The sequence below is a fragment of the Rhineura floridana genome, chromosome 2, assembly GCF_030035675.1.
Source record: "Rhineura floridana isolate rRhiFlo1 chromosome 2, rRhiFlo1.hap2, whole genome shotgun sequence".
Classification (NCBI taxonomy): Eukaryota; Metazoa; Chordata; class Lepidosauria; order Squamata; family Rhineuridae; genus Rhineura; species Rhineura floridana.
Window position 1 is genome coordinate 190,137,792 of NC_084481.1, and position 21,958 is coordinate 190,159,749.

General features: G+C 41.8%; 3 protein-coding genes across 6 annotated transcripts in view; 1 reads left to right on the forward strand and 2 right to left on the reverse strand.

The window, feature by feature from the left end:
- ENTPD5 (ectonucleoside triphosphate diphosphohydrolase 5 (inactive)) overlaps window positions 1-687 on the reverse strand; it is a 32,129-nt gene extending 31,442 nt beyond the window's left edge. Inside the window, exon 1 of the mRNA XM_061611720.1 lies at window positions 595-687. The gene's annotated coding sequence lies outside the window, so the exon portion shown is untranslated. The remainder of the gene's footprint in view (window positions 1-594) is intronic.
- Window positions 1-21,954, forward strand: BBOF1 (basal body orientation factor 1). 4 transcript variants are annotated; one of them, XM_061611714.1, is made up of 11 exons: window positions 2-785; window positions 903-1,170; window positions 2,103-2,168; window positions 3,204-3,347; window positions 4,183-4,263; window positions 4,724-4,794; window positions 5,048-5,192; window positions 6,357-6,850; window positions 12,032-12,136; window positions 18,787-18,855; window positions 21,553-21,954. In XM_061611714.1, exons 1-11 carry the CDS (start codon window positions 766-768, stop codon window positions 21,683-21,685), a joined length of 1,596 nt encoding a protein of 531 aa, XP_061467698.1. In that variant the 5' UTR covers window positions 2-765; the 3' UTR covers window positions 21,686-21,954. The 4 variants fall into 4 exon arrangements, with proteins under 4 accessions (XP_061467699.1, XP_061467698.1, XP_061467700.1 ...); XM_061611715.1 differs by lacking the exon at window positions 2,103-2,168 and having other exon boundaries at window positions 1-785; XM_061611716.1 differs by lacking the exon at window positions 18,787-18,855.
- Window positions 21,845-21,958, reverse strand: part of ALDH6A1 (aldehyde dehydrogenase 6 family member A1) — a 15,980-nt gene continuing 15,866 nt past the window's right edge. Inside the window, exon 13 of the transcript XR_009760723.1 lies at window positions 21,845-21,942. The gene's annotated coding sequence lies outside the window, so the exon portion shown is untranslated. The remainder of the gene's footprint in view (window positions 21,943-21,958) is intronic.

The window sequence follows — 21,958 nt, forward strand, 5'->3', positions numbered from 1 at the left end:
AATGGGGAAACACAGAGATATGTTTGACTCATCTTTTTATATCACCCTGTGATGATCCAGTTGACATTGCACTAGTGCAGCAATATAGTGGAGCTCCTTGATTAGTGCTATACCAAAGCATCCCTAGAATACCGTACAGCAAATCCCAGAGACATTGGCATAACTAGAATTTGAGAAGGCAGCATTCTTTTCAAGACTTAACCTATTGAGCATATTAGTTCGTAAGTAGTGAAATTACTTGGTCTGATGCTGAAAACAACAACCTGGTTGTAGTTTTTTTGTTTTAATTGGCGAAGTGACTGAAATGGATTTCCTTTGTTTGGATGCAACAGTCTATAACAGAAGCCATGTCTCTGTCGAGAAGGTCTGGATTCCTACTGGAAGATGCGTGCCGAGTGCGCACAACTTGAAGCTCTCTGTTTGAGTATCAACAGGCAAATGCTACCAAAGCTAAACCAGGGCTGCTCAGGAGAAGATAAAAGAGCCAGGATTGCACAGGAAAGTCGGAACAGGGGAGGCTTGTCAGGGCTCGCCCCCCGACCCTGAATCGGGGCAGGAAGCTCCACGCATCCCCACGTCCAGATCTCCACTCACCGCCTTGTCAGAGACCTCAACCTTCCACATCTCGCCGGTGCCGCGTGTCACGTCAACACACTGCGCGCAGCGTCACACGCGCACGCATTTGTCCTCATTTTCCCGCGACGCTTGGTTTCCATAGTAACGGTCGCCTCGGGGAAAACACCGGGAGGAGACGGACTTGGCAGCATGAAGGGGAAAGGAGGGAAGTAGGTAACTAGGCAAGCGGGAGAGGGTGCGACTCCCCTCTGGCGTAATCTGGTGGGCTGCGGGGAGGGAAAGGGCTGCCCGGACCTCCTTGACCCTTCGCTTGCGCGGTATTGCAGGGGGAAAAAGGGCGGCGGCGGCGGCGGCAAGAAAGGGGATTTAAAGACTTTGAAGGAGGAGTCGGAGGCCGACAGGGCGAAAGCTGCGGCCACGTTATGGGAGGCCAGGCTGGAGGTGACCGAGATTTCCCGAAAAGAATATCGAGATGCCGCCCGCCGCCTCGCCCGAAACAACGAGGAATTGGAGCGGCAACAGCGGCGGCTGGAGAAGGACACAGTTGACGTTATAGGATTCCTCAAGAGGCAGGATATGGAGAAGGAAGAGCTGGTAGGTACGGAAGAACCGACGAGCCTCCTCGTCTCTTGCACAACTGTGACCTTTTAACCTGGCGAACCAGCCTGTCGGGCAAAATTAGGCGGACAGCAGAGAACTGCTCCTAGCATAATCATAGCTGTCTAGTTACATGGTTTGAAGACCTACATATAAAGTGGAGAAACTGATCACATTTGACTATTTATTCATTAGGTGATCTCAGAGCATGTACCCTCAGAATGAAGAAGTGATTTGGAAAGAATTTGAGAGCACTCCCTATTACTAGTCTACTTTGTCAGCTTTTTAAGGGGAAAAACAACCTAGTCTGGATGAAGGGGGAAAGTGTTTCTCCTTAATACTTATTTAGCCACCCTTTCTTTGCAACAGATAACTTTGCCAAAATCACTATCCCTGCATTTTCTATTGGCCTTCAGAATCACCAGTCAATAGTACAAAAGTACTAATTTGTAGTGCCTTTTAGCATGAACAACTTGCTTTTTGTTTACCATTTAAAAGCCTACTCATCTAGCCCACCAACTGTAAATCTTTCAGATTAAAAGACCTCTCTACTGTAGCACTTTTGGAAATGAGGATTACAGGAACAAAGTTACCCCAGCAACACCCTTGTAGGAGATCCTCATAGGGGAAGATAGTGCTATTTGCAAACTTGGGACACCTGAACACATGCAGAGTACCCCTTTCTCAGAGTACACCCTAGTAATACCAGGAACCCCTCTTCTAGTTCCTAAAATTAGGTGAAAGTGTTTTCAAGTCAGAAGGTAAGTCTTTCAGCCAAATTAGACTTGTGAGGCTAAGCATATGCAAAGTGCTGTTCCCTCAGCATTTAGTTGGTTGGCCTGGACAAAGTCTGGGATGCAATTACTGGTTTTTTTCCAGTCCATTAAATAATGGTGGTGTTTTCCCCTCATTTTCTTTCTTTAATATAGATTGAGAAGCTGAAGCAGCAGGTCAATGAGTTGAAGCAAAAAGCCAAAGAGGAGAATGAACAATTGGTGAATGGGCATTTCTTCTGGGTTGTTCCTTTCAGATAAATACGTTGGACAAGACTGTTTTGCAGTAAAGATATTAAACCTTTTATTCTCTTGTGGTTCTACTCTTAAGTCATGACAAGGTCCTAAACTGTTTTTTTGGAGGGGAGTTGCTAGGACAAATGAATTCCATTTAAAACTTGTCTCAAGGCAATACACACTTGCCTGGGACTAAGTTCCATTCAACTCAGTGACTTACTGCTGAGTAAACATGCCTAGAATCAGGCAGTAAGAGAGGTGGAGTTCTTATCACCAGTTGGTTCATGTAGCTGGAGGTAGAACTGACTTGGAATTGATATACTGTTATTTGGTTCTAAAAAGTCCTTATTAAAAGCTTCATTTTGTTATTTTGATCCTTTAATGGTAGCTTTTCCCTAGTGATGATCTTTTATGTTCATTGTTTTTAAACATGCTGTACATTAAGTGGATCCTACAGCAACATGTCCATTTGTCAGATTATTTAAAAATTTATTTTTGCCCTGCCTATGTCTCTTACCTAGCAATCCTAGGTCCAGGAATCCATAGGCTTGGAGCTCCAGCAGCATCCAAACCATCCCCAGCTTGGGAGGGGTGGGGGACAACTCAGAAAAAGCATGGTAGTAGGTGGGTGAGCAATCCTCATTTTTCCAAGTTTCCTCCCATGGGAGTCAATGGGAGGAGAATTACTTAGGCCAGGTTCCCTCCATGTTTTGGGGGATAACTGTGCCATTGAGGGGATTTAGACACACTGTATGTATGTTCCTCACCTATGCTACCCATGCTCCACTCATGCCCATTGTTTGTCATTCTACCTCTGGGACTTGGCTGGTGTAATTTTCCGGCTGATGGAGCTTTCCACCAGTGGGGTGCCGTGGTGGATGTCTTGTTCTGCCTTTATGGGTCCATCTCCACCAGTGGAAAAGCACTTCTGCCATTTCCAAGAGCCACTCAGCTGGCCGAACTCTGGGATAGGATTGTACCAGTAGTTGTTTCTTCTTGCTAAAAATTTCTAATTGGCAGATAGAACAATTCACCAAACAGCTGGAGGAGATGGAGGAGAAATTCCACAAGAAGGCCAGAGAAATCGGCCTAATTCAAATTGAGCTGAAAATGATAAAGGACTTTCGCAAAAAGAAAGCACTTTTGGAGAAAGAACTTGAAGATGTAAGTTTATTATTAGCATCTATTATGCTAACTATTAGAAGTGCCTTGTGCAGTCTGTATGCTAAACTGCCATGGTGTAACTTTGTTGTGAGACATGGGATCAGAATGTATTTCAAATTAGAATGGGACAGAAAATTATTTCAATTAGATTTTAGTAGGAAGATCATTTGGTTGCATTTGTAGCTTGATAGCATTTCAGTAACTTATCAAGCTCTTCAGTTAAAGTATATTTTGTATCAAATATTATAAGAATATAAGAAGAGCCTGCTGTTCAGGCAAAAGGCACATCTAGACCAGTATCTTGTTCTCACAGTGGCCAACCAGACGCTTATGGGAAGACCACATGCAGGACCTGAGCACAAGAGCACTTTCCCCTCCTGCAGTTTTCAGTAACTGGTATTCAGAAGCATACTGCCTCTGGTTGTGGAGGCAGAGCATAGTCATCATGGCTAGGTAGCCGTGATGTGGTTTGCATTTCGACTGAGATGTTTTCAAGTACTGTGTGGAGTAGATTTTGAATGATACACTCATCTGAGAGAAAGGAAAAGCTATGTCAAAATGTGACAAGGTATGCAAGGACCTGTGCTGTTTTTTAAACATTGCTCACAGAGTATATGTTGCTTGATATGCAAACATGCAAATACGTACAAAAATGAGAGTACATACAGTTTCTAAGAGATGGCAAAGGAATGCTGAGTTGTAAGGAATGCAGAACTGACATATGCAGAAAATATCTGGGTGTGGAAAGTGCTGGGATAGTGAGGGGACTTGTGCGATACATCAAATTGCCATCTAGATGGTTAAAATAACCATTAAATATTTCTTCAAATCATAGGTAAAAGAAACCCTGGGGATCACAAAAAAAGAACATCAGGAAACAATCTGCATGTTGGAGAGAAAGTTCCTTGAAGAAAAGGTATAGTGCCTTGGGAATAATACATATACTGCTTCAGCATCCACGATCCCTGCAATAATGCACAGGCTGTGTGCTTCAACCCCCCAGTTCAAACAGCTTCTAGGTAGTAACTTTGGCCTTGCAGTCTGTGCATGGACAGCTTTCTGAACCACCAAGATATACATGGATTAAAGAAATATGAGGTACTGTACTGATCCAGGTTTCTAATATTTTGCCTGTTCTCTGTATCTCCTCCCACCATGAAATAATAATTAAGGAAGCAGGTACAGAATTTAAGGAAAAGTTCTGGATCTAGGAATTTCTGTCTATATTAGCTTTGAACCTCAACATTCACAGTGATACCTTTTGTCATTTTCTAGAAGGCGGCACAGACTTTCTTAACATACTTTTGAAATCTGAACACTGCTTTGTGCCTGGCTTTCATTCCAACATAACTGTTCTTATGCTTTCTTTCTTTTAGCAACGACTGGAAAGAGAAGCAGAGAAGAAGATTATAATGCTAGCAGAAAGGGCTCACCATGAAGCCATTATGTAAGACTTACTGGACTTCTCTATTCTTTAATCATGGAAAAGGTGCTAAAATATGGTAATTACTAGGAAATCTACATGGGTGCTTCATTTCTGATAAGCTGATATGATGCTGGACCTAAAGCAGTCTTAACACACCTATGAATGCTATCTCCATAAATTCATTTTGGATCTGCAGTTTATGCACTGTGAAGTATTGTCATTAATGCAGGAAGTTTCTGATGCCAACTGCTAAATTGTCTTTACTCTTATTCAGGCAGTTGGACAATGCTGGAAGAGCCGTTTTTACAGAGAATGTTCGTCTTCATGAGGCTCTTGGATTCCACATGAAGGAAACAGAAGAGTTACAAAAAGTCAAGCAAAAACTGGAGGAGAAAAATGCCTCTCTCTTGCAGGAGAAGGTTCTTTTTATGACTTCTTACATTTTTCATTTCATTCTTCCATAAATAAGTGATCTGGAAATCCTATTTGTGGAGGTTCATTAGGATTAGTACCTCACAACACAGAGAGATGTCAAAATCACTAACAATTCATGGTGTCTTAAAAACTAAGGCTCCTCTTCTGTAATTCAATGGAAATGTTTCCTTCTGAGAAGAGCATCTCGTAATCAATCACCCGATACCAGTTCATGTGTTACATGCACATAGGGCACTCGTGTTGAAGCAGGAGAAGGAATGCACTGCTGCCTCCACCTCTGATTATCATTCTTACATTTATCAGTTGCTGTATACAAAGAAAATGTCTCAAAGTGACTTGATGACATGTTCTCAGACTATCCTTGCCCACAATATCTTCCAAGGAATACAAATGCACGAGCAGCTGCTCTCACATAGCATCTACATGTGACTGGTACATCCAGTTGTATAGGCATCCTGATCAAGTAGAGTCCTACGGCTGAATAGCTGCTTGCACATACAGATTTCTTTTCAGACACCTGCAGTCAACATGTGGACATAGGTGTAGTTTGCCTGAGGATGTAATTTTAAGGGTGGTGCCAGCAGCAAGGCTCCACTTCTGCTTCAATATGTGAGTAATGCATGAATAGGGCTCCACTGAAGACCATGGTCTACACTTTTGCTTTCACTATTTTGAGACTTTGAAATGTATACAATATTTTTATTAGTTCACATCCTATCAGAATTAGAAAGAACTACATTTAAAGATAATTTATATCTGTTGAGCAGTCCCTGTTTCAGTTGCCTGTGGCTAACAGGAAAGCTATAGAAGTTTCACTCCAACATACAAATATCCACTAGTCTTACATATTAACGGGAAGGAAAAGCTAATCTTAAGTTTTTATCAGATTCAGCATGGATTGAGGGAAATAGCATGTCTATGCAACCTGCACAGCAGTGTACTCTTAAATCTGTATATCAAAGATTGGTGAATACTGCAAGCAGGACAAATTTTAATCATAGTTTAGTTTATAATCCATTGAAGCCTTCAGGTTTGTTTATAACCCCTTCAATAATTGTAAGTGTTTGAAAGCCTTATTTTGATCATCAGAGTTTTCAAACAGTGACAATTATTACCTCTCAAGTAATTTTCTTTTATTTTCTTTTAAGGAAACCAATGACATTTTAGTTCAGGAAAAGGTATTGCAAATTACTCAGCAGAAAGCATTAATCCAGGACCTGCAGAACAAAGTGAAAAAACTGGAAGCTGCTATTTATCATATGACCAGAGAATTTAAAACTGAAGTTGAAAGTACACAACAGAAGGCTTTGATGCAGAACCAGGCAGGTCAGACAGAAATTGAAAAGCTGCAGCAGCTGCTGGAGTTGAAAGATAGAGAGATGAGCAGAGTGAAGAAACTGGCCAGAAATATCTTGGATGAAAGGACTGAGGTGGAGAAGTTTTTCTTAGATGCTTTGGAACAGGTGAAGCAGGAGATCATAACCAGCAGGAAGTGCTACAAGCAGGTAGCTCAAGCTGCATATCAGAGAAAAATGATGGCGGCATTTGCAGGGAAAGAGGAATACCCCAAAATCAGAACCTTTAACGACAATGTGCACAGCACAAATAGTGTACAAATGGACCTTCTGGAAGCAGAGAAATGGTACATGTGATGGAATTGACGTTTTAGGTCTGATTACCTTCACTGTCAGGAATGGAATGTGTGTGAAAATCCCTGTGAAATAACATATATCTTTTTGGAGTGTCTTAGGATAGGGCAGGAGTGGGGAACCTTTTTCATCCTGAGAGCCATAGCTCCTGGGCAACCTTCTGGGGCCACATGCCAGTAGTGGGTGTGGGTAGAGGTAACGAGGACAGAGCAACAAATGAAAATGTCTTTGTACAATAGGATAGTTTCAACATGCATATGCACGCACACACACACCTCTCTATCCTCCAAGCAAGCAAGAAGCATTAGAATTCAAGGGCACATGCTAGCCAGGCAAAACACTCAAGGAGCATGTGAAACGGGGCCAGTGAGGGGCTTGGCCTGGGAAGAGGGTGTGTTGTGGGGAGAGGCCTGAGGGCCAGACGGAGAAGTTTCATTTGGCCTCCAGGCATGAGGTTCCCCACCACTAAGGTAGGGGAAGAAAGTGCTTTTCCTTCCCCAGGTTGATGAGGTTATTCTTCGGGTTGCTTTTGTGTAGTTCCAGGGTTGCACAAGTATGTATTTCCACGGCTGTTGAGAAAGACTTAGGGGAAAAAAGTTGTTACAGGAAAGTGATAGGTATGCAAATCCTGACTGTGACCCAGGTCTGTTCCAAGATATTCTACTGTCCAAACGTGATATCAGTTGTAATTCCAAATGTATGGCCCAGGATCTCTTGTAATGTCAAAGAGGGCACATTTCTGGCTGCTTGTACTAGGAGTTACATTTGGGCATCCTCACATCTGTTGCACAGGGTGCTGGGGCACATCCCTTGGATTTTGTCTTGCTTCACTGGTGCACCTAAAAGTGACTGCTTAAGTTGCTTGCCAGCTCAAGCTGGCCCTGTATGCATCTCAACAGCCCATCCAGTTACCCCAGCATTATCAGAAGTGCAGACATAGGAAAAGAGTATGTGCATGAGATATAGGAGTACAGGTACAGATAGGAGGAAAGAACACAAGGCAAATTGACTATAACCAAAAAAGTCTATTCCTGTTTTTCCCTCTAAATTCCAAGAACATGGAAAAGTGCAGTGCAGCAAAGCAATAATGTTCCTAACTAAAGTCTACCCATATAAACTTTACAATATACATGAGAATATACCAAGTTAAACATGGAAAAATATAGAGCCCAAGTCAGCAACATAAGAACATAAGAAGAACCTTGTTAGATCAAACCAAAGGCTCATCTAGTCCAGCATCCTGTTCCCACAGTGGATAACCAGATGTCTATGGGAAGCCTCTGTTTCTGGAGATAGTACACAGCCATCATGCCTCATTTATTTATTTATATCCCACCCTTCCTCCCAGTAGCGGCCTTGCAGATATTGATAACCTTATCTGCCCAAAATTTGTCTAATCCACTTCTAAAGTTGTCCAAGTTGATGCCACCACTACATCTTGTGATGGCAGATTCTATAGTTTAACTATGCACTGTGAAGAAGTACTTCCTTTTGTCTGCCTTGAATATTGCAATATTCAGCAGGTTCTAGTATTATGTGGAAAGAGAAAAACCATATATTTTTCTTATGTTCTACTTGTCTTTTTTCCTACAATAAAAAATCCCAAATATTGCCACCCTCCCTCCATGTGAGAATTGTTCCAACACTTGATCAATTTGTTTGCCTTTTGCAGCTCCACAATATCCTTTTATAGGTGCAGTGACCAGAAATTTACACAGTATTCTATGTATAGTTGCACCATAGATTTGCATAATAGCTTATGACTGGCAGTTTTATTTTTAATCCTTTTCCTAATGATCACTATCATGGAATTCACTTTTTCACAACTGCTTCCCACTGGATCAATGTTTTCATTGAGCTATCATCCACCATGTTCCTGATCTCTTTCACAACCAGTTCTGGCCCTTTTAGCATATATGTGAAGTTATGTGCCCCCCCCTCCCCATATGTATCATTTTACACTTGCTAACACTGAACCACATATACCATTTTAATGTCCTTTCATCAATTTAGGGAGATCTTTTTTTAGTTCCTCAGAAGTCCTGTTTGATTTTAGGACCCTGAAAATTTAGTATCACTAACAAACTTGGCCATGTCACTACTCACCCCTAACTCTAGTTCAGTTATGAACAAGTTAAAAATCACTAGTCCCAACATAGATCCTTGAAGGATTCTGCTTCTTACATCTCTGTTAAGAAAACTATTCATTTATTCCTGCTCTATATGTCCTCTTTATTAAGCAGTTACTGATCAATAGGAGGACCTGACCTCTTATTTCATGACTGTTAAGCTTGCTCAGGAGTCTTTGGTGAGGGATTTATCAAAAGCTTTTTGAAAGTCCAAATACACAGTGTCTACCAGATCACCCTATTCATACATTTATATACACTTTCAAAGAACTCTGATTCTTCAGCCAGATTTGTTCTATATGCTTGGTAATGATATCTTTAATAATTTTTCCACCAGTTTTCCTGGAATGAATGTTTAACTAACCAGCCCATAATTTCCCTGGATTTTTAAAAATTGGTGTTACATTGGCCACTTTTCAGTTCTCAAACACAGAGGGCAATGTTAGGGACAAGCCACATACTTTTGTTAGAAGAACAGCAATTATGCATTTGTTGTATCGAAGAACTCTTGATTGGATGCCACCTGGACCTGGTGATTTGTTTGTTTTTATTTGTCAGTAAGACCTAGACCTTTATGTCCTGCACCACCATTTGTCTCGGATTCCTTTCCTGAGAAAGTTTGTTCAGGCACAGGGAGTTGTCCTACATATTCCACACTGAAGACAGATGCAAAAAAGTAATTCAGCTTCTCTGCAATCTCCCTTTCTTCTGTTAGCACACTTTTGACTCCCTTGTAATCTAAAGGTCCAGCTGCTCACTAGCTGGTTTCTGCTTCTAATTATTTAAAAGATTTTTTAATTGTTAGTTGTAATGTTTTGAGTGATACGTTATTTGAATTTTTTTTGCATCCGATATTGTCTGCTTTCATTTCTTTTGCCAATATTGTGTTCCTTTTTGTTCCCATTTGTGCAAGACTTCTATTTTCTGAAAGATGCCTTCTTGCATGTTATTGCTTCTGTGATACTATAGTGGCAGCCTCTTGGCCTTGGTGGTGTTTTTTCCTCATCTGCAGTATACATTCTAGCTGAGCTTCTATTATTGTTATTTTGATTAACCTCCAGGCATTCTGGGAAGATTTGCCTCCTTTGACTTTCCCTTTCAACTTTTTTTTTATTAATCACCTCACTTTTTAGAAGTTTCATTTTGAAGTCAAATGTAACTGTGTTGGGACTTCCTTGGCAATTATTCACTTATACATTTATTGGATTCATTAGCACCATGATCACTGTTCCCAGTCATACCTGGTCCTTGCGCCATTTAAGAGTAATTCCAGGGTTGCTTCCCCTGTCATCAGTTCCATGACTGACTGTTCTAGGGCACAGTTATTTGGGGTTTCTAGAAATTTTAGCTGTATGTCATAACTGAAACATGCATTTATGCAGTCAATATGAGGGTAATTGAAATTGCCTGTTCATACAATACTTCCTCCTTTGGGTGCCACCTTCATTTCATTCTCTATTTCAAGATCACCCTAGACATATTCCAGTAATAAATTACTTTTTGGGCCCAATGTTGCTACCCACAGCAATTCTGTGGAGGAGATAACTATTTGTAACCAACTAATTTTCACCTGAACAAGGGTTAAAGGACCAGTAATGCTTGGTCCATCCACTGAATCTCCCAAAGAAGCTGAGATGCAGGCAAAGGGGTTTTTAATCTTCAGGGTGCACAGCAACAAGAGACTGTTTAGTTCCCCTCCAAGTACTGCACTACAGTTTCCCTGTAGTGAGCGATTGAGGTGCAAAATAAAGAGAGCATTTCTTGCTGCTCATTTTACAAGGGGTGGAGATTAAAGAGTACTCGATGTGACCTGCCCTGGGACCTCAGGGTGAAGGGCGGATAATAAATTAATAATTAATATTTTTATAAATAATACTTTGTGACTTATTTTAGGAGAAAGTGGTTGAGACTCATAATCATGTGTTGGTTTGTCCTTAGGGTTATGTTGGGGGCCAGATGAAAGGCGCTTGGTAGTAGGGTTTAGCTCTGAACTTCCACTCATCTCTCAAACCTAACACACGCACACATATACATATATATTTCAAGATTTAAATCAAGAATGGCCATACTGCACAATTGGAAGAGACTTTCCTTACAGACAAAATATTCCATATTTTATTTATTTTTATTTAACCAAATGTATATACCGTTTCATTGTAATAAAACCTCTAAGCAGTTTAAGAAATATTAAAATTATCAAAACAGTTAAGTAATTAAAAACAGGAGATCATTAAAAGTAACGGTAAAAAAGAGATTAAAACACATCAACATCTACAGGTTTGGATAGGCTTGCCTAAACAAGATGTTTTAAGCAGGTGCCAAAAAGAGTACAGCAAAGGAACCTGCCTGAGGCAGAGAGTTCCAAAGAGTAGGTGTATATCTGTTAAGTTTCATGCCAGCAATGGTAAGGGCATGTTTATAATTCCTTGGGACACAAAGGAAAGCTAAAGTCCATAACTGAAGTAAATGAAAAGAACTGGTAGCTTATTATATTTGTTATGTCACTGTTTTATTATTTTTTGTTATTAGGAAATTGTTTTTGCAATTGTTTTTGAGATGTATTTTTGTTCCCCTTGCTGTAAGCCGCCTTGAGCACAATTTTATGTGGAAAGGCGGCATACAAATAAAATGATGATGATGATAATGGAGGATATGTTGCTTCAAGTTGGGGGTGTTAATTTTATTTACTATGCAGCTCCTTCCATGAACTTTACTTATTTTTCCCTAAACTGACAGCCCTCTGAGTCTTTCTCTACAATGATATTTTCAAGTACTATCATATATGGACTGATTCTTTTATTATAAATAGACAGCCAAAACTAAACACACTAATCCAGCTGAAAGGTTACCCACCACTTACATAATGCATTTTGATCTGTCAGTACAAGCAACCTTGTCCGTTTACTCGGGCCTTATATGTGAGTGAAATCTGTGAAACCAATTGTATCTGAATGTACTGAAGACTATTTTTATATGCCTAGATAATTGCAGGTTTATGCTAGTAAGGTATGGATTTCTTGGATTTTTCTTACTTTTTCTTTGTAGGACAAATATTCAGAAAGGGAAGGTGGACATTTCTGAATTGACCTGGGAGCAGAAGGAAAGTGTGCTGAGGCTACTCTTTGCAAAAATGAATGGCCTGAGACAACGGTAAAGTCCTGTTCGTTACAGTGAGCAACCATTTGTAGAATCCATAGGGTTCATCCAATTGGTAGTTGTCCATTTCTCAGCTCAGCACTTCTGTTCTAAACCAAAAGTATGACAAATGGGTACCATAAAGAAGGCAGTGCTTGTTTTTGTCAAGTCAAAATGTGACTCCTACAGTATAGATGATTGGGCCCACACTAGTTTCTTAATCACTGCTACCTACAGTGTTAACAGAAACAGACAATGTTAGCAGAAACGAACCAGAAAATCAGCATGTGAAAATGCACGTGGACTGGATGTGCCTTTATATTTGGGTGGGAGAATTCAGAGCAGGGAATCTGAGGGTCTAAGTTTGATGCAAATGACATGATTAGCAATCATATGGCTTTTAAAAATTAAGTACCGGGGGATGGGGGAGGCAGAATGGCCTCAGGAACTCTGTGCAGTGAGAGGAGGTGAATATTGGGCCCTTTTCCTAATGTAAATAGTTGCACCAGGTGTGCAACTTTCACCAGTATTGCTGCTGTGTAGGGAAGGCTCAAATCTCTCTTCTCTCTTCTCTGCATTCCTGGAACCACCGCCACCTTCACCTGGTGCTTAATTAAAAAAAAAAAAAAGCTTTCTGAGGACAAAGGTGAAAAAAGAGGCCTTGATAAGGAAATTGGTAAGATTAATCAGTTGAGCTGGAGAGGTAAAAAGTTGATCCTAGTTCATTGGCAAAGAAATGAACAATGGTTAACTGTTCTATTAATTTTTTACATGTTTCTGATTGTTAAGAACCATATGGATTCTTTTATTTTATAGCAGTAATTGCAGTTATTTCACTATTTGTATGTTATAATTTACATATGTTTGTTCGGAAAACATGGATAATGAAAGGAAATTCTCAGTTTGAACAGTACTATTTTTTTAAAAAAATACTGACTTATGAAAGAATACACAAATGAGGCATTCTATAATGCTACCTATCATGTATACATTTTCTAAGAGAACCATGTCTGATGTGTTTCTGCTTCCTCCTTACATTCTGAAAACGTGTCAGAAAGGGGCAAAAAAAATGGTCACAGATTACTGTCTTTGTAATGTCAGATTGGTTAGATGGGAATGAGAGGGATGATTCACATGTGTATGTACATCACAGTATGTGAATGGACTCCACTGACAAGCATTGTTTGAGATGACAGATGCAAAATTTGTTCATTCCACTTGTTCACAAATGCAAGTAATATGTGTGATGGACATAAATGTATGAACTGGCCCAATGGCATGCATTTGGCATAGCTTTCTGTCCTTTTCTACTGTTCATGCCCTTGGCGAATGTCCCTTTCTTGGGCAAGGTTTTGGAGCGGGTGGTCGCCGGCCAGCTCCAGGCGCTTTTGGATGAAACCGATTATCTGGATCCGTTTCAATCCGGTTTTAGGTCCAGTTTTGGCACGGAAACAGCCTTGGTCGCCCTGTATGATGACCTTTGTCGGGAGAGGGACAGGGGGAGTGTGACCCTGTTGATTCTCCTTGACCTCTCAGCGGCGTTTGATACCATCGACCATGGTATCCTTCTGGGGAGACTCGCGGAGTTGGGAGTTGGGGGCACTGCTTGGCAGTGGCTTCACTCCTACTTAGCGGATCGTCGCCAGAAGGTAGTGCTTGGGGAACACTGCTCGACACCCTGGACTCTCCATTGTGGAGTCCCTCAGGGGTCGGTTCTGTCCCCCATGCTTTTTAACATCTACATGCAGCCTCTGGGTGCGGTCATCAGGAGTTTTGGAGTGCGTTGCCATCAGTACGCTGATGACGCGCAGCTCTACTTCTCCTTTTCACCTTCTTCAGGTGAGGCTGTTGATGTACTGAACCGTTGCCTGACCACGATAATGCACTGGATGAGAGCTAATAAACTGAAACTCAATCCTGACAAGACCGAGACACTGTTCGTGAGTTCTTTCCCTGCCCAGATGATAGATGCTCGTCCTGTTCTAGATGGGGTTACACTCCCCTTGAAGGAACAGGTTCGTAGTTTGGGGGTCCTTTTTGACCCTTCCTTGTCGCTTGAGGCTCAAGTAGCCTCGGTGGCACGGAATGCGTTTTACCACCTTCGTTTAGTAGCCCAACTACGCTCTTATCTGGACAGTGATGATCTCGCTTCAGTTGTTCACGCTCTGGTAACTTCTAGATTGGATTACTGTAATGCGTTCTACGTAGGGCTGCCCTTGAAGACAGTCCGGAAACTTCAGCTAGTGGAAAATGCGGCAGCCAGGTTGTTGACGGGGACTGATCGGTTCGCGCATATAACACCTGTCCTGGCTCGTTTGCACAGGCTACCTATCTGTTTCCGAGCCAGATTCAAGGTGCTGGTGTTGACCTATAAAGCCTTACATGGCGTGGGACCGCAATATCTTGTGGAACGCCTCTCCCGCTACGAACCTACTCGTGCGCTTCGTTCAGTATCTAAGGCCCTCCTCCGGGTACCAACCCATCTAGATGCCCGGAGGACTGTTACTAGAGCTAGGGCCTTTTCTGTAGTGGCCCCCGAATTGTGGAACAGCCTACCTGAAGAGATCCGCCTGGCGCCTACAGTACTTTCCTTTAGGCACCAGGTTAAGACCTGGCTATGTTCCCAGGCATTTTAACGTTTTAATGTTTATGTTTAATGTTTTAGCTTAAATTTGCTGATACTCATTATAGATTTTATTGTAACATTGTATTTTAATCTTGTTGTACACCGCCCAGAGAGCTACTAGCTATGGGCGGTTTATAAATGAAATGAAATAAATAAATAAAATAAATAATTGAGTCTAATTTGACTATTCCTACATTGCAAACCTATGGCTATTTCTGACCACTGTGCATATCTTCAGAGTGGAACTCTGGATTTACTATGTAGAATTCATTGCATTGAAGGTGCTAATGGCAGAGCGTTGCCAGGTGTCCAGTTTTTGCCCTGAGACTCCAGATTTTTGGGATGCTCTCTGGGTGAGTCACCTTAATGTCCAGACTCTCAGCTTTTAATTTTTTAAAAATTAAGTTTCTAGGTGGTCTCGTTCCCGAGATATACACCAAAACATCAGCCGTCCCCTCGCAACTTCAGTTAAATGAGCTCGTAGCTGGCTGCTCTAATCCCGCCCTTTCAGGTTTGTAGCCAATAAGTGAAGTCAGGGTTGAGATTGACAAGGCAGTAACTAGAGCCCTTTGCAAGTCAGAAAACTTGTTTTTTCCTGCTATTCCGAAAATCTCATCAACTGAGTAAGTATATAACTTTCAGTCTTTTTCTCTCTTGTGTGCAGGAATCAAACAAGTTTAAATTTTCCAGGGCTGTTGAAGAGGGTACTGTTCTGAAAACCTTCCCAATATGAAGCTTTAATCCAGTACTTGCTTTTCTGGGAGTAAAGCTGCAATGCTAATCCCACATACCCAGAGTAAACCCCATTGAATTCAACAGGACTTACTTTTGAGTAGACATATTTAGGATTGTGCTGTTAATTGATGGAACTTTTGAATTAACATAGCAAAGAATTGTGTTTGTGTTGTAAATCTATCTCTTCCCCTCCAATCCTATTTTTTAAAGCAATTAGTGCTTACATAGGTATCACTACCGTACTTTTATTATGCAGGAAACTAATACTTTTTTTTAATGTTTGGCAATGACCAACTGGTTTTGACAAACGATTATATGGGGTGTATGTATTTTTACATCTCCAGTGTGTGTGTGTGTGCGTGCTTATGGTGTCTTTCCAACAACCCTGTGAGGTAGGGTTGCAGACTGGAAACCAAGGCAGCTCACACTTTCTCTACATTTTCAATGTGCCCTTCTACCTTGGGGTGTTCATGGTTCCCCTCTGTTGTTTTCATCCTGGGGGGCAAATTAGGCTGAGAGATGGTGAGTAGCCCATGGTCACCCAGTAAACATGATAGCTCATTTGCATTTTAAAAAAAAATAATCAAAACGATTTACATGCAGGCAAAGGTTGTTAAGTAGATCCACACAGTATGTTGAAAGCACATCCAACTTGCATTTAAAGCACATGACTGCTGATGAACTGCCTTTTACTTATCCCTGGGAGCTCAAAGCTATGAATTCAGTCCCTATGTTCTGCCTGTAGCTTCAAGGTCTATTATTTATTATTATTATTATTATTATTATTACCTACCCTTCACCAGTAGGTCCCAAGGTGTGTTTGAGCAGTATAAAATTCAGTATTAAAAACAGTTAAATCACAACCACAGGAATAGGATGGGTCCTGAAAGCATACATCTCAAGTGTGTCTTTAGCATTCACCAAAAACTGTACAGTGAAGGTGCCAGGCTTGTGATTGCTAATCATGTCATTTTTTTTTTTTTGCTTAGGACATTGTTAGACAAAAGTTGAAAAACTCAACTCTCACTAACTAAACCAGTTTTTGGAGGGTGGGTGGTTATTAGAAGAAAAGAAATACCTATTTTGCATTTTGTTGACTCGGAAGCATCTTGGCCTTAGATTATGAGAGACTTTAGTAGCCCTGCTTTCTTAGCAGACAGGACAAAAATGCAAAGACTGGTAAAAAGGAGGAATATTATTGTCCTTTGGGAGGAAGGATGGGATGTCAATTTAATAATTAATAAATAAATAAGAGTTCCAGCCAAACAAGAACCAACAACAAGCTTGATAATAGCTCAACAGTGTCTGCTTTGTTTTCATTCATCTCTCATAACAAAGAAGAGCACAGAAATGGAAACTAATAATTCATGCTCCACTGTCAAGAGTTTGCACGGCACTTTGCAGATAAAGTCGCTCAGATTCGTTCCGACTTAGACGCTATAATTGACAGTCTCAGGGGATGTAACTTTGGCTCCTGTCTGTCCAATAATGATGGATTTTTTTCAGTTTGTACAGCCCGAGGATGTGGACAAGATCCTTGGAGAGGTGAGAGCCACCACATGTCTGCTAGACCCTTGCCCTTCCTGGCTTATAAAAAGTGCCAGAGAGGGACTGGCTGAGTGGGTGAAGGGAGTGGTTAATGCCTCCTTACACCAAGGCAAAGTCCCAGGTTGCCTAAAGGAGGCAGTTGTAAGGCCTTTGTTAAAAAAACCCTCCCTGGACCCCTCCATAATGGATAATTACCGTCCAGTGTCCAATATTCCATTTTTGGGTAAGGTAATAGTGTGGTGGCCTCCCAGCTCCAGGGATTCTTGGATGAAACAGATTATCTGGATCCATTTCAGTCTGGTTTCAGGCCTGGTTATGGGACGGAGACGGCTTTGGTCGCCTTGGTGGACAACCTACGCAGAGACCTGGACAGGGGGAGTGTGTCCCTGTTGGTTCTGCTGGACCTCTCAGCGGCTTTCGATACCATTGACCATGGTATTCTTCTGGGCCACCTTGCTGGGATGGGACTTGGGGGCACTGTTTTGCAGTGGGTCTGTTCCTTCCTGGAGGGACGAACCCAGAAAGTGGTGCTGGGGGATTCTTGTTTGACCCCTTGGCCGTTGGCCTGTGGGGTCCCTCAGGGCACAGTTTTGTCCCCTATGCTATTTAACGTCTACATGAAACCGCTGGGAGAGGTTGTCCGGGGGTTTGGGGTTCGGTGCCATCAGTATGCAGATGACACCCAACTCTATTTCTCCTTTCCACCTAATTCCAAGCAAGCTGTCTCGGTTTTAAACCAATGTCTGGCGTCAGTGGTGGGCTGGATGAGGGTGAACAAATTGAAGCTTAATTCAGACAAGACAGAGGTGCTCCTGGTCAGTCGTATCAGGGAATAGGGATACAGCCTGTGCTGGATGGGGTTACACTCCCCCTGAAGACACAGGTTTGCACTTTGGGTGTGCCCCTGGACTCAGTGTTAAATTTGGAGTCCCAGGTTTCTGAGGTGGCCAGGAGTGCTTTTGCACAGTTAAGATTAGTGCGCCAACTGCGCCTGTTCCTTGAGCCGTCTGATCTGGCCACGGTGACACATGCCTTAGTTACATCCCGTTTAGATTACTGTAACACGCTCTACGTGGGGCTGCCTCTGAAGACTGTTGAGAAACTTCAGTTGGTACAATGCGCTGCAGCCAGAATGCTAACTGGGGCTGGTTACAGGAACCATACTACCCCCCTGTTAAAAATGCTCCACTGGTTGCCAGTCTGTTTCCGGACACAATTCAAAGTGCTGGTGATGACCTATAAAGCCCTATATGGCTTAGGTCCAGACAGTTTATCAGACCGTATCTCCCTGTATGAGCCTGCCCGAGCCCTGAGATCCTCAGGAGAAGCCCTTCTCTGAATACCCACATCTTCTCAAGTACGACTAGTGGGGACGCATGAGAGGGCCTTTTTGGTGGCTGCCCCTAGGCTTTGGAATTCCCTTCCTAGGGAGGTAAGAATGACCCCCTCCTTGCAGTCCTTCCGCCGACAAGCAAAGACCTTCTTATTCCAACAAGCCTTTGGAATTGAAGGCTGTTAAGGATAGGGCGTGAAGGGTGCTGCATTGCTAATGTCTATTATATTATTTTTAAATTAGTTTGAACTCTTTTAGCTATATGTGTGTATGGTTTTGATATTGGAAATAGTTTAATCTTACTTTAACGTAGACTTTGTATGTTTTTAATTATATGTATTTTTATCTGGAAGCCGCCGTGAGGTCCAGTTTTGGAAAAATGGCAGGGTATAAATAAAGACAATAATAATTTCTGTTTCATAGGAAATATGGTCAGGCTTTGGTTCCCATAGTTCCATCCGCTTTTAATTTAGCTGAAACAAAGAAAGCAAGGTAAGACTTTATATTTATCTAGTGACTATGTCATTCTTTTTGTAGCAGTTTCTGGATACCCCTTTCAAGTGATAACTTCTTTTGTTTGGAGTCTGCATAAGGCTCATATTGGCATGGAAGGCTGTATACAGGCAGTAATGGGCATCTCCCATGTTACCCACCAGCATGGGAAACTCTGTGCTGCAGCAGCATTCATGGCGCCAGTGTGACGAAAGACAGGCGAGGGCCAGCCAAAGCCTCCAAAAATTGTGGGCATGGAAGAATGCCTGCTTCACTACATCTGTCCTGTCTAGCCTCTCGAACATTTATTAATTATTTATTATTTTATTTATTTTACTTATATCCCACCCTTGCTCCTAAAAGGAGCCTAGGGTGGGAAACAAACACAAAAAACACTACAAAACATCTTGAAAATGAAAGTCCTTAAAACATATTAAAACAAAATATCTTTAAAAACATCTTAAAAAGCAATTCCGGTGGAGGCAGACTGGGAAAAAGCTTGTTGAAAGAGGAAGGTATTTAGGAAGCTTCGAAAAGATAACAGAGATGGTGCTTGTCTATTATTTAAGGGGAAGGAATTCCACAGGGTGGGTGCCACAACAATAAAGGTCTGCTTCCTGTGTTGTGCAAAATGGACCTCCTGATAAGATGGTATCTGCAGGAGGCCCTTGCCTGCAGAGCTCAGTGATCGACTGGGTATATAAGGGATCCTGGTCCTAAGTTGCATAGGGCTTTGTAGACCAAACGCAGAATCTTGAACTTGGGCTGGTAGGTAAGGGGCATCCAGTGCAATTCTTTCAGCAGCAGAGTGACATGTTGGTGATATCCTGCCCCAGCGAGTAGTTGCATAGCCATATTTTGCATCAGCTTCCAGACAAACCTCAAGGGCAGCTCCACATAGAGTGCATTACAGGTTACCAGTGCATGGACAACAGTGGTCAGGCTATTCTGGTCCAGAATGGCCTCAACTGGCTTACCAGCCAAAGCTGGTAAAAGGTATTCTTAGTCACTGAGGTCATGTGGGTCTCTAGTGACAAAGATGGATCCAGGAGCACCTTTAGACTACGAACCTGCTCTTTCAGAGGGAGTATGACACAAAGCAGACAGCTGACCAACCATCTGAACTCAAACTGCTAACCCATAGTGCCTCCATCTTGCTAAAATCCAGACTCAGTTTATTGGCCTTCATTCAGCACTGGTCCAGGGCTTGCATGGCTTCTCCCAATTCAGATGTTACAGAGAAATAGAGCTGGGTATCATCAACATACTACTGACACCTTGCCCCAGTTCTCCTGATGACTGCTCCCAAGGGCTTTGTATAAATGTTAAACAGCATTGGGGATAAGCTGGTACCCTGTGGCACCCCACAGCACAACTGCTAGGGGCTGAAAGACAATCACCCAATGCTCTTCTCTGAAAATGACTCTGGAGATAGGATCAGAACCACTGTAAAACAGTGCCTCCGATACCCATCTCACCAAGTTGGCTCAGAAGACTACCATGGTCAATGTTATCAAAAGCTGCTGTGAGATCAAGTAAGAAGAACAGGGTTGCGCTCCCCCTGTCCTTCTCCCGATAAAGCTCATCCATCAGGGTGACCAAGGCCTATTCAGTCCCATAACTAGGCCTGAACCCAGACTGAAATGGATCAAGATAATCTTCTTCATCCAAGAGTACTTGCAGTTGTTGTGCCATAACCCTCTCATACGTGATGGAATTAGCATTAGCTTTCCTGGCCTGTTGTAGCTAGCCATGCTGCATGTCTAACTCATCCACTGAGTTTGGTAGCTTTCGCTCTTTTAATGGCTGCTAATTAAGAAACAAGACTGTCACTCTCCCACCAATATACACAGTGAAGGAAGTGTAGGTATGGAAGGACACAAAGAGAGCAAAAAAGGGATTGGAGGAAAAAAGGGGGTGAAAAAACATGTCAAGAAAAAATAGAGTTCAGAGACAAAGAAAAAATGATTAATATGATTTAGAGAACTGTGGAGGAAGAGAAGGGTAGCAGATGTGGTTGTAGGGAAGTGTTGAGAAAAAAGGGAAAGTTAACTGAGGAGGATTTGGAGAGGATTGTGGAGAGTGAAGAGAGAATGCAATGAGGTGGAGAGAAAAAAAGGGTTAAAACCCTGGGATAAAAAGTGAAATCCTAGCAAAAAAAATTCCCACTAAATGTTGTGAATGTGAGAAAAAGGAACCAAGGTGAACTTGTTCATTAAATATTTACTGAACAGATGAAATTTTTTTTAGTCACAGCACTTGGAATTATTTGTGTTAATAAGACTACACAATAGTGGTTTAGTGAATGATCTGTGACCATTGAAGCTATCCATAATCGTTTTAGCATTTGTACCCCCAGTAATTATTCCTTTCGTATATACATTCCCTGAGCCTTAGCAGTTCTGGTAACAAGGCTGCAATTCGCTCTAGGATTATCTCTATAAAGAACTGAACATAGAAGAAAAGTTTTCAGTATAGGGGCAGAGTTCTGTAAGGGCAGTAAGGGCAGTTCATGAGGGGAAACTTCCCCTGAAGTGTGGATCTGTTTTGGGGTTCAGCCTAAATGTGATAAGGGGTTAAAAATACTACTCTTGAGTACAGTTGAGAAGGGTAGTGTAAGATACAGAAGACAGTAGTATGGCTGATCTGGATTTGAATATATATATGTGCTGATCTTTCCTATTTTTTCCACTACAGCACTGAAGATACCATTCCCGTCTATGCTTTCATTACTCAACAGGCACCATTATCAGAGTCATCTTCTCATAAAAAATCACTCCTACCAGATATTCAGGTTATACCACCACAATCAGACCAAGGTGGCTATTAATCAAGAAACATTTATCATGAAAGCCACCTTTCTTCTTGACCTGCAGGTCTATCAGGCAAATAACGTTGCAGCAATGAAATTGCATTTGTTTTCTGTGCATCAGAATTTATTACTTCAATTCTTTCAAAGCAACTTGACTGAATTCCTTTTGTAAAAAAAGAAAATTCACTGACAGGTTTCTTTCAAGATGGAGTCCTATTTCTTGGCTACATACAGCATTTTTCCATTTTAAGGAGTTTGTACTGGAGAATTGTATTCTGAAATAAAAAAATG